Below are 19,216 nucleotides of genomic sequence, written 5' to 3'. Positions count from 1 at the left end.
TGTCAAGTGTCTGGGGTCAAATTTGAACTCAGGTCCTACTGAATCCAAGGCTGGTGCTTTATCCACTGCACCACCTAGCTGCCCTAAGAACATAATCTAACCTTGATTACTCAGTTATAACTTGTCAATATAAATTATTGAAAAATAATTGTCTTCTGTAAAATTCTGTAATATGCCTCCAAGTCAGTTGTGAAGTATGTTGGGGGGTTTGCCCCATGCAAAATTACTCCATATTGTTGTTATTTTAAGGCTATCTTGCCTGCTTTTTAATAATTTTTGGTCTGTTTTCTGGTGATGTTGGTATGATCAAAGTAAAGTCTATGAACTTCAGCACATTTAGGAAAAACATAGACTGTTATAACAAGAAGGGACTTTAAGGATCACTTAACTGGAGGAGAACTGTGAGACCCAGCAGGGGAAGTAATGTTTCAGAATTCAGAATGACTACATGGCTGAGTCAGGATTGGCAGTTCTCCTTGTTCCCAAGTTAATCAATAAGTTTTTCATAGGTGCTTATTATGTTGTACTATGACATACCATTTCTGCAAGATAGTATCTCCCAAAGCCTATTGGTAATGGGATACACCATTCTGATAAGAGCCAAAGGATTTGTATCAAAGTTACTTGAAAGTAAAGAATACTCGTTTTGAAATTGCTAAGCCACCAAAGAAGCAAAAATAGTACTGTTTGTTTCCAACAGAGGATTACCAGGAGCTCATTGAAGACATAGTCCGAGACGGCAGGTTATATGCATCTGAAAATCATCAGGAAATACTTAAGGTCAGTGTCCTGGGTTAAATCTTTTCACAATGAACAAAAAGAAGTAATTTACAAAGCTAGTGAATTTTCTAGATGGAAGGGACCCTAGAGACCAGCTCATCCAAACCCAAATGCCCACAAGAATTGTTTCACCATACCTAACAGGTTCCATCCAGCCTCTGTGGAAGACTTCCAGTGGAGGTCAGAAGGGGAGGGAGGAACTTCCTCACCTCCCAAGACCGTTTAAGTCTATTTCAGATGATTCTAATTGTTGGGATTCTAATTGTTTCCCTGATTCCAAGCTTAAATTGACCTCTTTGCAACTTCTGCAGGTTGATCCTGGTTCTGCCTTCTGGCCAAGCAAAGCTTCTTCTATGTGGCATCCCTTCAAATACTTGAAAATCCACTCTTGTGTCCCTCCTTACATCGTTTTCCTCAGACTGAATATCCCTGGTTCCTCCCACCAGTATTCTCCTTGAATTCAGCTCGATTTTAAGGCCTTTCACTATCTTGGCTGGCCTTCTCTGGATGTTCCCCAGCTTATCAATATCCTTCCTAAATGTAGTGGCAGAACTTTTCCTGTGTGATTTGACTAAGGACTGGACAGCCTAATTATTACCATCTTAGACCTAGACATTATGGCTCCCTTAAAGTTAAAATTGCATTAGCTTTTTAAACTTCCTATTACAATGCTGATTTATATTGAGCTTGTAGTTCATTAAAATCCTTAGATGTATTTGGATGAACTGTTCTCTAGTCATAAATCTCTCATCTTGTACTGATGAAGATAATTTTTTGAACCCAGTTAATATTTTACACTAATTCCTAATAAATTTAATTTTACTAGATTTATTGAAATCTTTAAAATCCTGATTCTTTCATCCAACCAGAAGCTAAGATTCCTTATTTTGTGTCATCTGCAAATTAGATACAGATGCTTTCTATGGCTTCATCCAGGTTATTGATAAAATATTAAAATCTAGGACCATCTACAGATCCCTGGGACAGTCCTCTAGAGACCTTCTTCCAAGCTGACATCAAACCATATGATTGGTCTCTGAGTCTAACCATTTAATCAGTTCCGATTTGGTTTAACTATATTATTGTGTTATATCCATATCTGTCCATCTTTTCCACAAGCATAACATAAGAGACTATCAAATGCTTTGCCAAAATCTTGGTGTATATCTATACCTACAACTTTCCACTGTTCTACCAGTTGAATAACCCTCTGCTAAAAGGGAAAGGATGGACCCAGGCTTTCCAAACTCTCAAACTTAGGAAATTGCCTTCAGGACCGGACTTGTCCATCGCCATTTCAAGATCATTGTTTGGCTACCATGTCTCTGTCTCTGTCTCCTTGCTCTAGTTGCCAAAGGGAGGCTATAATCGGCCTGGAGAAGGAGAAAAGAATTCCATGTGCACCCTCCAGAGAGAACCCGGGAGGGCAGAAAGAGCACAGTAGCTAGGAATGAGAAAGAAACAACAGGGTGGGTCACTCCCTCTCAAAGGTCCACTGAGTTACTGGCCTTTGCTGCTCAGTGGCCAGTGAGGGAATTGTTTCCTCATCTCCGGAGCACCCATTACTGTGAGGGGCAAAGCACCCAGTCTCCGAAAGAGAAGAATTGGGAAGGACAACGATGCATTTTCCCTGCTAAGTGACTATGGCTTTTAAAGGCCTTTGTCTTGGCTTTCACTTCAGTCAGAAGCGGCAGCTCATCCTTAGCTCTGAAGCTCCCAGCTCTGTTCTTGCAGTGCATTGCCACATCTTTGGAGTCATCTTCCATTACCTGCTTTTGCTTCCTTTTGTGTAAACATTTTTTTTACAGAGAACTTACCCTTTTCCTCCTAATATGAATTGGTTTTCCTTGTATCTTCAAAATTTCATTCCTGAGAACTTCCCCTCTCTCTTGGGTTGACTTCCTCTGTAAAATGTTAGGATATTTAGTTAGATAGGATGGCCTATCTTTTTTCTGAACTCCTTTGAAGCCTGCTCTCCCCAGTTACAGAATACATATCAGCTGTGTCTCTCCTATCACAAATTCTGTGATTTGGTCGCTCAAAGATTCCCATCCTTTTCACCTCCACAGCTAGTTTTTTCTTATTGATGAGATTAGATGCCAGAATAAAATTTACCCTTGTTGGATTCTGCCTTTGTTGAAGTATGAAATCAGAGTTAAGGAAAGTCAAGAAAGTGTTAATCGTTCTGTTTTTGACAGAGTGAAAGATCCCAAAGATGTCCAGATAATTAAAATCCCTCAGAACAACTATGTCACATCTCCCTGCCAACTTTGTGATCTCTTTTCCACATTCTTTGTCTATTTCCTCTTGCTGTCCTGTGTAGAATGACCACAGAGCAAACTTGTTGATCTTCATTTGAATGGTCTCTACTGAACTCCTTTCAAGTCCTGAGTTTCTTTACATGACTATCTTATTAATATACAATACTCCTCTACTACCACTTTTACCTATCTTGTTATTTTTTAACTTTAAAATTTTGTTTTGACTGATGTTTTTGTACTACTAATAATTGATATTTATATGTTATTTTAGGTTTACAAAATGTTTTATATAAATAAAAATTCATTTTAAAAGATTCATTTCATCTTCAGAACAACCCTTTGAGGTAGGTGCTATTATCATCTCATTTTTACAGATGAGGAAACTGAGGCTGAGATAGGCTGAGTGACTTGCCCAGAGTAGCAAAGCTAGTGTCTTAGGTGGGATATTAATTCAGGTATGCTTGACTCCAATTCCTACACCATCCTCCATGCCATGTTGCCTTTCTCTTTGTACATTACAATTACTTCCCACTCACTCTTCCTTCTTCTTGCCTCCTAGAACCCTACTTTGTAACGAAAAAAAGTACAGTGTTGCCTCATTCCAAACTCAGAGTACAACATTTCTCCACTGAAAGAAGGAAAAAGTTCCTCTGAAGTCAGGATGGGTCTTGCCTACATTGATCAGCATCCCAATGTCTTTTATCCTGTTCTTTTCAATAAGACATTCACATCTAGTGCCATATGACAGGCATGGGTCATATCCCACCATATTGTTGGTATCTTTTAGGTCAAATTTGTTTCCTTGAATTAAGATTTCTAGTTCATCTTGCTTGTTACTCATACTTTGTGCATTTGTGAAAAGATATTTGAGGGCCTGAATTTTGCTACTGGATTCTTTTTTGGATTTTGTCTCCTATGGATTTCTTAGTATCTTTACTATTATTTTCCTAATTACTTTGTTGGCTGCTTTCTATCTAGTTCCATGGATGTACATAAGCTTTTTCTCCTTCCTTTTTAATTTAAAGCCCTTTTGGTCAAATTGGCAAAATCCCAACAGATGCACTCATTCTAATTCTTGTTACATGTATTCCATCCCTGGCGAGGTAGTATTGCTATATTTTCATCTGTCATCCAAAAAATTGAATCCCATTTTAAGACACCCATTCACAGTAAGAGCTATTGACTTCACAAATCTTTCTTTCTCTTATAAAGCCTGTCAGGAGTGAGAGCTCAATGAAAACATTACTTGAGCTTCTTAGATCTTCTCTTTCTTTCTTGAGTATGATTGCTAGCAATCTTTCTCAGTTCCTTCTAGCAGTATTATTTGTGCCATTGGGAATCACCAGAAGTGAGTACTAGTCATCTGGTATGACAAGTGTGGGATGTTGTCCATCATGTCTCCAGTACATATCCCAGAAATACAGCAGATGTCACTCTTATTGTTATCAGGTCAATAAACAACCACCTCATTCCTTATCCCTCATCAAGACATCACCAGCCAATAGCACTGACTCTTTTTCCTCTGGCCCTTACTAGATAATCCCTCACTTTATGAAATCTCTAAATTCCTGTTATTATTCCTTAAAGGAGAAGTAGCTGCTTCATTTTGGAAGATTTACTTCTTTGTGGAGTATCGGTCATGTTTTATTAAGCCTTCCAATGGTCTTTCTTTTTATCTGATACAAGCTGCTTACCATTCCAAAGCAAAAAGAAATAGTTGTGTCATTTTAACATGAAGTGTTTGGGGACTCTTGACTTCTTCACATACTTTTCATAAAGCTTTAAACAATTGAAGCAATTCACAGTAAACAACAACAATCATTCTCCTATAGAGTCTTGATCCATTGTCTTATCATGGGATAGAGGTGAGAACTAGGTTCTCAAAGACCATGACCATGGAACAGTCTCTGATGGGTCTGACCAGCCCACACAGACTTTGGGGAGGGGCCAGCCAACAGGGTCTGGTCCCAAGATCAGTCTCATTACCGAGATTGGCCACCACGTGGTGAATTCTTTCAGCCCTTGCAACACATGAGGATCATCTATTGAAGTGTGGGGAATCAGGATCTACATTGGTGGAGGGAGTGAATACACCAATGAAATCTTAGGTGTTTAAAGTATTGAAACCTAATAATCATTTGCTTTTATGCACTTGGTGAAGTCCTTTCCTCATGACAAACTCATCAGGTAGGTCATGTTCTTGTCCCCATTTATATGTGAAACTGAGGCTCATGGAGTTTCAATGACTTGTTTAGGGTTACATATGTAGGAAATGTCAGAGTTGAGACTGAAGCCCATGTCTTATAACTCCCAAGTATAGTATTGTCTCCACTATGCTACATTGTCCTTGCCCTGCAGAAGACATGGAAACATTCAGAAAACCCAATCCTGATGATCATCTGGATAAAGGAACTGATTTTTATAACGTATCTAGGAAAAAAATTAAAATCAAACTAAATTGGAGAGGTACCCTGTCAATGAAGTGATTACAGAGTCCACATTGACCAAAATTTTGTTCTTTTTAGGATAAGAAATTAATCAAGGCTCTATTTGATGTCCTGGCACATCCACAAAATTACTTCAAGTATACAGCACAGGAATCCAGAGAGATGTTTCCAAGATCATTCATCCGTTTACTACGATCCAAAGTGTCCCGGTTTTTAAGGCCTTACAAATGATTCTATGCTCATCTCACCAGCTACAAATGCTCAGCCATGCTCCAGCCTGTGGGGTTTTCAAGGACAGAGCTGTGTCTGCCACTTGCATGACAGCGGAGGGACAGGCATGGTACGCAGTATTAGTGACTCTTTAGAGTTTAATTTTTATAGATGATACAAATATTTTGATAAGCTGAATTGTATTTTTTTCTTCCAAGAGATCTTGTATACAGTCATGTCTGATCATCGGGTGCTGTATCAGACAGTGCCATCACTGCTGCAAGTAGTGGCGTGGAATAGGAAGGACTAAGGAGTAGCTTCCCTGAGCCATGTTTCAGTCCCTTCACCATGTAGAGCTAATCTGTATCATTCCTACTTCTCATTCCCTACAGTTAGAAACTACTGAAGGGACCTCCCTATGATACAGTGGCAAGTGGATCTTCAGCATGAATTTCCTTCTCTGAAACTAGTCTGGTTCTGTTCAGGTGGCTCAATCATGTCATGTTCTCCTCTCACTGAGGATGTGGAGACAGATCCTACCCATTCAGAGTTAGGAGCAAAAGATCTCCAAGGTTGGGTTTCAGGCAACAGTTTTCCAGGAGAACTGCAAGGACCGTGTTTGGGCCATTGAGTTCCAAGTTATGTGACCTCAGCCCCAGGTACTAGAGTTCTGAAAGAACATAATAAAGAATGTTTGAAGTGGAGAGAATTAAAATAAAATGATGAAAAATGTCTATGCAAATGTAATAATGGTTGCTTTTTTTATATTCTTACCTGTATTGATGCTTTGTTGTTCATACATCAAGGGGGATTTTGTGCTCTTTCTATTTGTTTTCCAAAAACCAGCCCATTGGTCATCCCATTGAATTTTTACTCTCCTGCTTGGCCATTTATGGCCCTGTGGAATTCCAGTCTTTAAATCAGGGGATTCCTTTCTTGTCCATCATCTTTCTAACTCAGCATTTTTTTCAAATGATAACCTGCCTCCAATACAATCTCTTCCTTTTATTGTCTGATGTCCACATAGAAACAGTCTCTATAGCATTCTTCCCATTATGTATTGGATGACCACAATATTCTGGCTTTGCCTTTTGTTGTGAATCAACTTCCTGTTGTATTCATCATCACAACACACTGAAATTAAGTTTTTGTAGTAGAAGGAGCTGTAGATTTGGAAAAGTTAGATTCAAATTCATGCTCTGTCACTTACTAGCTGTATGACTTCAGAGAAGTCTTCACTTCTCTTAGCCTTAGTTCCACCATTTGTAAAATTGGGATGATGACATGTGTTCCTCATTGTGTTATGAGGAAAGTGCTTTATGAATCATAAATGTGCACTATTATTATCTCAGCACTGTGTGGAGAGGTCTTGAACTGTTCCAGACTGTTCTGCATCGTCATTGTGTACTAAATGGCCCTGGGAAAGTTCTGGTGGGCTATAATTGGCTAGGTACAGATCCAATCTTAATAAGGACTGTTTAGACCAACAGCAGCTTAAGTTACCACATGGTGCTTACTGGAAATAGGAGGAGGTCCAGTATACTTAAAGAAAATTTGATCCATGGAACCATCTGAAAGCCTCGTGGCCTCAAATGTTCTTCAATAGATCTGTGTTCTCATTAGTATCAGTGAGACCTCTATCCATGGGTACATCTTTTTCATGCCCTCTAATCTGGTGTATTTCTTTTAAGTTCTTCCCATAAATTCCTGAGAGAATCTCCCCACTATGCTGAAGACCTTCCTCTGGCCCTTTAATATTTTATAGTTCAAAACTTGGGGTATCTGTTTGTTATCTTCCACCTTGCTTCATGACAAACCCACTTGTCTCAGCACTCAGAATAATGTCTAGTCATTGTGGTGAATGTGCTAAAGCCTGTCTGTCAAGATTCCATTGACCTCTACATCACCTGAAATTTTGATTTTTCTGAGATCTTAGTATTCCATGACTTGCTGGTCATCTATTACTAGAGGATTATCATTATAAGAACAGGGAGGGGGAAGGGAGAGGGGAGAGGAGGAAAGGGGGAAGGGGAGAGAGAGAGCGAGAGAGAGAAAAGAAGAAGGAGGAGGAGAGAAGAGAAGAGAAGAGAAGAGGAGAGGAGAGGAGAGGAGAGGAGAGGAGAGGAGAGGAGAGGAGAGGAGAGGAGAGGAGAGGAGAGGAGAGGAGAGGAGAGGAGAGAAGAGGAGAAGAGAAGAGAAATTGCCTTTTCCAGTAAAACATGGTCAGGGATCATTTAAACCACAGTGTGAATTCCCAAATGTGATCTGGCTTAAGTATCTCCTAATCTGATTCTGGATCCAACTTATCATCAATCAACAGTGTCTTTTCAATATATATGTGCTGATGAAATGCTGGGAGATATCAATAAAGAAAAAGCATTTACTCAGTGCTTCCAAAGCACTGTGCTAAACAAATAGGCTACTCCCATTCTAAAGCAGGGAGACAGTTCACATAGGAAGGTTCAGCTACAAGTCAGATGGAGAAGTCATGGGGTTGTTAGGATAACAGCGGGAGAGCAGATGGCAATGTGCCTCCCTTAATGTCATTTCCATTGCTAAAACTATATTCATTTCAAATGTTGAACCACTTGAGCTGCCAGGGAATTGGGTGGTGACAACTTTGCTTTCCTGGTTCTTGGTAGCTGAGGCTCCAAAGGAAGCTGAGGCTGCAGCACCTGCAAAGACAGTTGCTTGGTGTCATCTCGGTGAAGGTTGTTTCCCTGGCTGATGGATGAGGGAGCCAGGCTAGCTGCAATTTCAGTGGTCTCGGGGGCCTTGCTCTTCCCGGGGCTCTTGGGTTTACTTGTCCAAACCAATCAAGTGAGATAAAATGAGATAATGTTCATCAAAGTGCTGAGCACAGTGCCTGGAACATAGTAGACACTATATAAATATTTACTGCCTTCCCTTCTCCTCTCCTTCCATCTCTGGCAGTTGTCTGCAATTGGCTTTGTTGGTGGCAGGTTGGGGATTGCTCTCCTGAAATATGACTGGGAAGTCTGGGTTCTAAACAGAGATGGTAGTCTGGTGCCATTGGTGTTACTAGGAGTCCTGGGCTTGTCTCTATAGAGGTCTGAGGGGAGATGTTGGAGAGGATTTGATCTTCCTAGCACATGATGCTTCCTCTGTCTCCCTCAGGATGACTTTCTATGTCATCTAGGCTGGTTTGTCCACTCCAGCAGATATATAAGTGGAAAAAGAATTCTATGGGTCTTACCTGGAAAAGTCGGCCATGCAAACCAAGCCATAGAATTGACTGGCAGGATGGGAAGGAGGAGGTGTGGTGTTTTGGGTTTTTTTAGAGAGAGACTGTAATTGGCATATGGGAATTGACATTCTGGAAATAGAATAGGTTCAATTTAACCCCAGCAGTGAGCTCCTGGTGGCTTGGTTAATTATAGTTTTCTTGATTAGCATCACTTTATGGTGGAGGAGTACTTTCTTTAAAGCCCCTATGCTTTTCCTGGTGAATGTGCATGTTGTTAAATCCCATTTCCCAGATAGTCAATGTATTTAGCCAACAGGAGGTTATGTCCAGTAGCCCATTAGTGCCACAGTACAGCTACCAAATTAGTCTGAAGAATTAAATGTTCCATCAGTGCTCACTGGCCAGCAGTTCACTTTCCAATGAACACAGTGGGACTGAAATATATTTAGAAAGTGAAATTAGCCTGATTCACAATTTTTGTTGCTCTAATTGGAGGGAAAAAAAGGCCAAATCCTCCCATTCTCCCCCTTCTGCTCTCAAACATCCATAGTAGAAACATTCAGTAGAAATGATTGACTTTGACATCTTTTCAGTGTTTCTGATATGGGAAATGAAACTTTGCACTATATTAACCATTTTATTAAATATAATTTTATCACTAAGTAGAAGGATTTGGAACCAGAAGGTGCCTTAGAGGTCATGTAGTCTAACCCCCCTCTTACAGATGAGGAAAATGAGACTCAGGGAATGTCCCAGGGTCTCCCAGGTACTAAGTAGCAGGATTTATTGCACCATGCTACCTACCTTCCATAAATCCAGATTACCTGCTAATGTATTCAATACTTAAAACAAATGTGTGTCAACAAAGGAAATGAGTCAGCAGTGGGACATGGCAACCAAACAAGCTAATTCTGTTTTAGATTGCAATAATAAAAGTGTAGTTTATCAAATGAGGGTGATTAAAGGTCTATGGAACTTAGAGCTGGAGATGATAGTTCCATTTGTCCTCTGCCTTTGTCTACTCACTTCTGTAATAACATGCTTGGTTTTGGGTACCACTTTTTAGGAAGGGTGTTATAAGCCAAAGTGCATTCAGAAGAGGACAACTAAAGCTATCAAGAGAAATGGGAAAGTACATACAAGAATTGGTCAAGGTAACTGGAGATGTTTAACCTGGAGAAGAAAAGACTTGGAGATGACACAATAACTGTTCTAACATTCTTAAAGGACTATCACATGGAAGAGGAATTAGCCTGGTTCTCCTTGACCCTAGAGGGGAGAACTAGGAGTAATGGGTAGAAGCTACAGAGAGCCATATTGACTTATTATAAGGCAAAATTTTCTAAAAATGAAATAGTAGAAAAGTAGAATGACTTGCTTTGGGAAGTACTGAGCTGCTGCCGTCACTAGAGAGGTCTTCAAGTGGAGAATGACCTCTTCTGAGTAGTAGACAGGACTACAAAGTCTCTGAGGTTCCTTCTAGTTCTGTGACTCTAAATCCTTAGAGTTTAGTCTGGCTGTACCCAGCAAATACATAGTGTGCTTGCCATTCCATAAACAATGTTTCCCAAATAAATTTGGCCTAAGAAATTGAGTTTGGAATATATTGGCAGAACCAACAACTTTTGGTCAGGAGAACTGAGGCATAAAATAAACCCAAGTTAAATAAGGTTTCAGGGGATTTGGGAATGAGAATCAAGGGAATAAAGTCTATTTTTTGCCCAAAAAGTTACGTAATTTGAACATTTTAAAAAATATTTCACATTTAAATTTTTGGTGGAAACTATCCTTAATATCAGAAATCTCTCATAGAATATCTATATGTATTCCAAGATGGAACATGGTTTGGAAACTCCAACATTTGCTTCCCAATTGCTGACCAGACATAACTGTCAAAAACTGTGACCAGCCCCAGTATAGGCTCCACCTAGTGGTCATTGATAAAGAATCACATAATTTTAGTTTGCAAGGAATTTTAATAATCATCTGGTCCAACCCATATTCAAAACATACTTTATAAGTAGTTATCCAGCCTCTGCTTCAAGACTTCCAATGGGGAGGGATCCACCACCTTTTGGGGCAGCTCATTCTACTTTAGACCAGCTCTGATGGTTAGGAAGTCTTTCCTCAGGTCAAACTCAATTTTGCCTCATTACAACTTCCATCCATTCCTCCTGCTTCCGCCTTTTAATGCCTAACAGAACATAACTAATTCCACCTCCAACTAATACTATCATGTTACCCCTGAATCCTGTCTTCTCCAAACTAAGCAAACCTAGTTCTTTCAGGCAATCCTCCTGGGACATGGACTCAAAGTCCTTCACCATTGAAGGAGTTATTGCCCTCCTTTGGATACCTTCTAATTTTATTCCAGTATCCTAAGTATTTGGCACCTAGAACCCAACACCATACTCTATAAGTAGTCTGATGAAGGCACAGTGCAGTGGGACCATCACCTTCCTGGAATCTATGCTTCTTCCCATGTATTCCATGATCACATTAGCTTTTTTGGCTGCCATGTCACACTGATGACTCATATTGAGCTTCTGGTCCACTAGTGCTGCCAAGTTTCACTTCCTCCCATTTTGTACTTATGAAGATGGTTTTTTGAACCCAAGTGTAAGACTTAACATTTTTGCCCTATTAAATTTCATGTTATGAGATTCAGCCTAAGACTTTTTTGGAGGGTCCTGACTGTCATCCCACTTGTTAGTGTCTATAAATTATCTTCTTTTATCCAAGTCATTGATAAAAATGTTGAACACTGTAGAGACAGGAATGGATCCCTGAAACACTCACTCCACTAGAGATATTTCTCCTCATTGACATCAACTCATTAATAGCTAGTCTTTGGGTCTGGCCATTCAGCCAGCTCTGAATCCTCTTAACTCCATTATCATCTGGTCCGTATCTCTGCATCTTCCCCAATATCTCTTCATATCTCCAATAAAATAGCATGAACAATTTTGTTAAATTATTTTCCCAAAGTAGGCAAACTATCCATAGAAGTCCTCTGATCTATCAAGGCTACCATCATCTTCACAATCACCCAGGCTCACAACCTAGATGTTATCCCTTGCCCACATCTAATCTGTTGCCAAGACCTTCTCTCCTCTTATACTGCCCCTATGCTGGTATAGGTCTTCATCACCTCATCTTGGAATGTTGCAACAGCCTCCTAATGGGTCTCCCTGCCACAAATCTCTCCCCTCTCCAGACTATACTCCATTCAACTGCCAAAGAGATCTTCCTAAAGCACAGGTCTGACCATATCACTCCCCTACTCAGTAAACTCCAGTGATTCCATATCACCTCCAGGATCAAATATAAAATCCTCTGTTTGTCACTAAAAACCCTTCATGACCTGTCTCCCCTTTCTAGTCTTCTTACACCTTATACCCCCAATATATTCTGTGATTCATGTGACCCTGGTTTCCTCATATAAGTCACTCCATCTCCTACTGCAGTCATTTTCACTGGCTCCTCTCAGCCCCCAAGCCTGAAATCCCTCCTCAGCTCTGCTGCCTGGCTTCCTTCAAGACCCAGCTAAAATACTACTGTCTACAGGATGGCTTTCCTGAACTCCCTTAATTCTAGTGCCTTCCCTCTGTTGATTATCTCCAGTTTATCTTAATCTATAGCTTGTATGTATATAGTTGTTTGCATGTTGTCTCCTTCATTAGACTGAGAGCTTCTCAAGAGCAGGGACTACCTTTTTCTGTCCTTTGTATCCCTAGAACTTAGAACAGTGCCTGGCACATAGTAGGTCATTTTTATATATGCATATATATTTTTTTACTAACTACCAGTCTAGAAAAGGAAACTAGATTAGTCTTGCATACCTTATTCTTTAAAAAACAAGACAAAAAAACCTACACCTTATTTGTTTTAATTAGCCAAGATCTACCTTCTTCCCTTCCACCTCACCCTCCTAAAAGAGTATACAAGAAAAACACAACCCATTACAAACAAGTGGAGTCAATTAAAACAAATTTCCACATGGATTGTATCCAGAGAAATATTTGTCACTTTCCACACTGAGTTCTTTGCTTCTCTATTAGGAGATGAGCAGTATATTTCATCATTAGTCCTCTGGAATCCTGGTTGGTCATTATACTGATATCAGTTCAACACAATAGTATTCCATCACATTTATATGCTATAACTTCTTCATCTATTACCCAATTTATGGGTACCACCTTTTAATTTATGGTTTCCTGTCAATTGAATGTTTAGTTATTGAATTCTCCTATGCCCGATTCCTCTTCGTCACATCTGTTCTATTGGCCTATTTTATTTTTTTAATTGAAACCAATGGTTTTGATGATTATTGTTTTATGATATAGTTTGAGGTCTCCTTTGTTCCTACATTTTTAATGATTTCCCTTGATATTCCATATCTTTTGTTTCTCCAAGTGAATTTTTTTGTTTTTTGTTTTTTTGGGGGTTTTTGCGGGGCAATGGGGGTTAAGTGACTTGCCCAGGGTCACACAGCTAGTAAGTGTCAAGTGTCTGAGGTTGGATTTGAACTCAGGTACTCCTGAATCCAGGGCCAATGCTTAATCCACTGCGCCACCTAGCTGCCCCCGTCTCCAAGTGAATTTTATTGTTATGTTATTGAGTTCTGTGAAGAATGTCTGATAATTTGACTGGTATTATGGCATAAAATTATAAATTAAGTTTGGTAGTATTGTGATTTTTATTCTATTGGAGCTGTTCAGTTATGAGCACTATTTTTCCAACTATTTAAATCTTGGAGTTTTTAATATCTTTAAGGAACACTTTGAAATTGAATCTATAAAATTATATTTTATGTGCTTTGGTAGGCTGATCCCCAATTATATAATAGATTTTGAAGTTATTTGAAATGAGATTTCCCTTTCTATTATTGCCTCAGTTTTTGTTATTATTATGTAGAAATGCCATTGATTTTTATAGGTTTATTTTGTAGCTTGCAACTTTGGCAAAGCTATTAATTTTCTCTCTATATATGCTGATTCTCTAGCAATTTCTAAACCATCATGTCATCAGTAAATAGGTAGAATTTTATTTCATTTTTTCCCTCATTGCTGTTACTGCATTTCTAGAACTGCATCAATTAAGAGCAGGGAGAGTGTACATCCTTGTTTACCTCATATATTTAGTGGGAAATCTTCTAGGGCATAGCACTGCATTGATGTTTGCTTTTGGTTTTAGATAGCTGCCTTTTTTTTTTGTGGGGCAATGGGGGTTAAGTGACTTGCCCAGGGTCACACAACTAGTAAGTGTCAAGTGTCTGAGGCTGGATTTGAACTCAGGTACTCCTGAATCCAGGGTCAGTGCTTTATCCACTACGCCACCTAGCTGCCCCCTAGATAGCTGCTTTTTAAAAGAGGTCCCCTTATGCCTACATTGTATAGGTTGTTTCATACCATAAATGAGTACTGTACTTTGTCAAAGACTCTATCTGCATCTGTTGAGATAATCATGTGCTTTACATAGTTTTGTTTTTAATATGATTGTTGATCATTTTCCAAATGGTGAACCAGCCTTGCAGCCATACTATAAATCTAACTTGGTTATAATGAATAATTTTTTGATGAATTATGTTTGATAGGATTTTACATAAAATATTTGAATTTATTTCATTAACGATATTGGCCTATAGTTCTGTTGTTATTTTTTTCTGGCTTAGGTATTAATAAGGGGGGAGTGCATTGTAGTCATAGATCAAGACTAATGCAAAGGTTTGGAATTAGGAGATGGAGGGAAGTGGGTAAGGAACAAAGAGAAGGATAGTTTAGTTGGAACACAAAGTGTGGGGTGGCAAGTAGTGTTCAGTAAGCCTGGAAAAAATCACTTGAAGCCAAGATACGAAGGGATATACAATCAAGTTGAGGAGTTGAAATTTTTCCTGGGGGCAAATAAGAGCCACTAGTGTTGATTGAGTAGTCAAGAAATGTGATCAGATCTGGGTCTTTACTACCCCAACCCCTACTATCAACACATAATCTCAATGAGCATTCAGAAAGAAAAATTGGTTAAACTGCATGAGATGTGATGGATACCATATAACACCACTGATTTATACTTATTCTGCTACCTCTATTCTTCATCCTGAAATCAATACCAAAAACCCCACAGCACGATGGAAGGCCAGAAAACCACCTGAGCTGAGATTTTTTATATAGATCTAAGGCGCCAAGCTTCCAAATTCCATCATCACACCAATATGCTTTCTACCATACTCACTCTCTATTTGTGGTCATTGCATCTTACATGATATCTATATACTGTCACTTTTTTGTCCCAAACATTCACCCCGGTTCTTAACAACTCTAACCCTCCTCAGGTGCACTCGACATCAACTTGGCAACCTCCTGCTTTGTTTCCCTATACCCTTTGTCATCCTTGTTTGCTTCTCAAGAAATTTCCTGGGGCAGCTGGGTGGCGCAGTGGATAGAGCACTGGCCCTGGAGTCAGGAGGACCTGAGTTCAAATCCAGTCTCAGACACTTAACACTTACTAGCTGTGTGACCCTGGGCAAGTCACTTGACCCCAAAAGCCTCACCAAAAAAAAAAAAGAAAAGAAAAAAGAAATTCCCTATATCCTTCATCTTTTCGGTCAACATTGCTTCAGCAAATCTGTTCTCAGCAGATTTGCTGAAGTAAACTTGATTGCATTCAAACACTACTGCAAAGAGTGCAACTCTGATGGGCTGACCACTTGTTTGAATGCCACATATGTTTGCCTAAAATACTATTTTATAGAGAACTCACACAAGGCAGGTGTTCACATGTTGGTCAGAAGAAGTGATACAAGGGCACTCTCAAGCTCTCTCTGAAGAACTTTGGTATTGATTGTGAGACATGGTGATGGAGGAGGCTAAAAAGGGTTAACAAACAACCTAAGATCTGAGCTCTAAGACCTGAGCTCCAAAAAGAGTTAACAGATAACCTAAGACTTGAGCCCTTATCAATAGTACCTAAAAGGGTTAAGAGAGAAACTAAGGTTTGTGTTCTTATCAACAGTACAGTTACCAAGAGGATTCGAGTCCCTATCAACCCTTACTATCAACAGAGACAGTAACTAAGGACCATTAATAGCCATTAATATTCCTAGATGACAGGACACCTATAAACCAGATCTTAAGTAAAGAGAGATCAAAAACACAGAGACCCTCTGAGTCTGACAAGTTTAAGCATGTCTTTATGAACATTCACAGAAAGGACGAAATGTGTCCTTAGGTTCATACCCAAAACATACCTCCAAGGAAAACGGTACCTGCCTTGGAGGTTGTCTTAGGACCCTAGAATTCCAAATCAGGATAAGACCTCCCATGAACCTCCCACAAGGAGGAGATTAAGATAATGAGGAAATAACCTAATTTTTCTCACTATAAATATAACCATTTTCCTCTCCATATTTGAGACACCTTTGGGGACTCTCTCTGTGGCCTCACAGTATTTTAATAAAACTTGGGAAACTGAGTCACTGAGTCTTGTAATTCTTTAGGATACCTCACGATCAATTTGATCGATTAAACCCACCCCCTGCATCATTGGGAGACAGTGGCAAGGAATGCCCAGCATGGTGTGCCTGCATCAAAGAAGGCACTGCCCTCTATGAGCAAAACAGAATTGTGGTAGCTCAAAAGAAACATGAGATTCACAAATTTAGAGACATCTCCCTTCCAAATTGTCAAACAGACTATTTGAGCCTGGCCTGTGGTAGAGCCTTCCAAGCTTATATTGGTCTTATCAGCCACAGCTGAACACACTGTACATTGACCCCCACATCATGATGTCATTTTGTTCCTCTTAGAACACAAAGGACAAACAATAATTTCACCAAATTGAGGAGTAATTTCAATCAACATTACCTGAATAAAGCCTTACTCTTCTCTGGGGATGCAACATGGTATACACATTCCTTGCTCCACATTGCCACTTCTTGAACATTCCTCTACCAAATCTTGATGACTTCTACATTTGGGGGTTCATGAAATATCTCTATTATAATCTCATCACTTGTGTCATCTGCCCACAATCTGGTTACTCTCTCCATTTTTTCAATAACATTGCTCCCTGAAATACTATTTCTCTATTTGCCTTATTCCCAGCCATCATTCTTAGGGTCTTCAACATTCATCTGTATAAACTTTCTGACAGCTTGACTTTTCAATTCCCTAATTCCCTCAGCTCCAATGACGTTGTACAATTCACTCCATTCACAATACTGGCATGATCATGTTTGGTTCAGAGCTGAGCCTCAAATGTACCTCACTTCTCTATAACTCTCTCTATAACCACCATAGCCCCAGTACTCCACTACACATACTTTGACTACCAGATGTCCTAGATATCTATTCTAATATTCTTCCCTCTTCATACAATTCACTGGCCAAAGATGCCCCTAGTCCCTTCCATCTCCTTCCATTCACTCTTCAGAAAGAATTTAATTAATTATATTAATAGCTAACATTTATGTAATGATTTAAGGTTTGCAAAGTACTTTGCATATATTAATTCATTTGAATTTAAATGAGTCCTGGTGAAGAGGTACAGTGACCTCAATGTAAGTGAATACCTCCAATGTGCCTCACTCATCTAAAACCAGCTTGGCCCCTGAAGTCTACCAAACGTTGCCTTGGCCAAAAGATAATACCAGAACTGGGCATCTGCCCTGCCACCATACATGTATGCACCTGCTTTCCCACTGGTTGTTGCTCTCCAACTCTCCTTTTCAGACATGGATAATCAAATCCACCTTCCCCGATCTGCTGTGTCAGCCCTGGCTCCAGTCAGAATATTTGGATTTCTGCATCTCCCCAATCCCTTGCTCTCAATTAAGTGGGCTTCATCTCTCCTTTGTAGCTAAGTGGCACAGTGGATACAGCACTGGGCTTGAAATCAAGAAGACTCATCTTCCTGAGTTCAAGTCTGGCCTGAGACACTTACTAGTTATACGACCCTGGGTAAGTCACTTAACTCTGTCTGCCTTAGTTTCCTCATCTGTACAATGATCTGGAGAAGGAAATAACAAACCACCACAGTATCTTTGTCAAGAAAACCCTAAATGGGGTCACAAAGAGTTGGGCGCAACTGAACAACAAAAACCTTTATTTCATTGTTAAATGGCACAAATGTGCACCCTCCCTTGAAAATCATTTTGTATATATTTTGTATTTATTTATAAGTGTAGAAGCACAATGGCCCAGTGTATAGACAGCTGGTCTTGAAGCCCAGAAGACATAGGTTCCAGACTGTTCACTGCTACTTAATCTTTCAGTATTCTAGGTCATCCTCTAAGACAGTAAGTTGCCCAGAAGGTGACAACCTTCATTGTGAAAGAGTTTGCTCAACTGGGGTTTCCCTGTATTATTGAAATCACGTATCTGGTTTCTATTCCCTACTTGACTTGAAGATTAGAATTTGAAGTTATTCTTTGCTGAGATCCTGTGGAAACTTTCAATTTTTGAAATACTCATATTTTGGCAATTCTGTAAAATTTAGTTGAAAACATTTTTTCAATATTCTCCATTGTTCTGAGTTACATTTGAAAGGACCTACTAGGGCAGCTAGGTGGTATAGTGGATAAAGCACCAGCCCAGGATTCAGGAGGACCTGAGTTCAAATCCAACCTCAGACACTTGATACTTACTAGCTGTGTGACCCTGGGCAAGTCACTTAACCCTCATTGTCACACACACCCCCCCCAAAAAAAGTAGATAGCACAATATGACTAATGCAGAAATGTGTTTGAAAGGATTTACCAATCACTGGATATCTTTGGAATTGTTTAGGTTTGGGGGTTATTTGGGGTTTTTAATCATTATGAACCCTTTGGGAGCTTTTGCTTTTGTTTCCATTTTTTCCCAAAAATTAGATCTCTAGGAGGTATAATCAAAATGGCACAGAGAGAGGAATCATGACAGTATAGACTCTAATAGCCCAACATGCCTCCTCAAGAAAGATCTAGAAAATGTACCAGACTGAATTCTGATCAGGGAAGTCAGACCAGAAAAAAAAATAGAAAAACGACTAACCTAGAAAACAGATCAAGGAGAGAAGATTTAATAATAATTTTGGACTACATGGAAACCATGAACCAAAAATGGAGTATGGAAATCATCTTTCAAGAAATCATAAAAATCACCCTGACCAGCTATCTTGGAACCAGAATGCAAAATAGAAAAATTCATCAGTCACCTCCACAAAGAAATCCTCAAATGAAAACTCCTAGGAATATTATAGCTAAAATCCAGAACTTAGGGGTCAGGGAAAAAAATACCACAAGCAAGCTAGAAGGAAAGAATTTAAGTACTGTG

At 39.5% G+C, this 19,216-nt stretch overlaps 1 protein-coding gene across 4 annotated transcripts in view; it reads left to right on the top strand.

The window, feature by feature from the left end:
* The window catches only part of SCUBE2 (signal peptide, CUB domain and EGF like domain containing 2), an 84,859-nt gene extending 78,427 nt beyond the window's left edge, over positions 1-6,432 (top strand). For all 4 annotated transcript variants that reach the window (XM_043973229.1, XM_043973230.1, XM_043973231.1 and 1 more), the window contains 2 exons: positions 701-780; positions 5,567-6,432. In XM_043973229.1, the coding sequence (XP_043829164.1) occupies positions 701-780; positions 5,567-5,719 (233 nt within the window). In that variant the 3' untranslated portion in view covers positions 5,720-6,432. The remainder of the gene's footprint in view (positions 1-700; positions 781-5,566) is intronic.
* The last annotated feature ends 12,784 nt before the right edge of the window (positions 6,433-19,216 follow it).

The sequence above is a fragment of the Dromiciops gliroides genome, chromosome 6, assembly GCF_019393635.1.
Source record: "Dromiciops gliroides isolate mDroGli1 chromosome 6, mDroGli1.pri, whole genome shotgun sequence".
Classification (NCBI taxonomy): Eukaryota; Metazoa; Chordata; class Mammalia; order Microbiotheria; family Microbiotheriidae; genus Dromiciops; species Dromiciops gliroides.
This window is presented reverse-complemented; position numbering and strand designations above follow the sequence as displayed.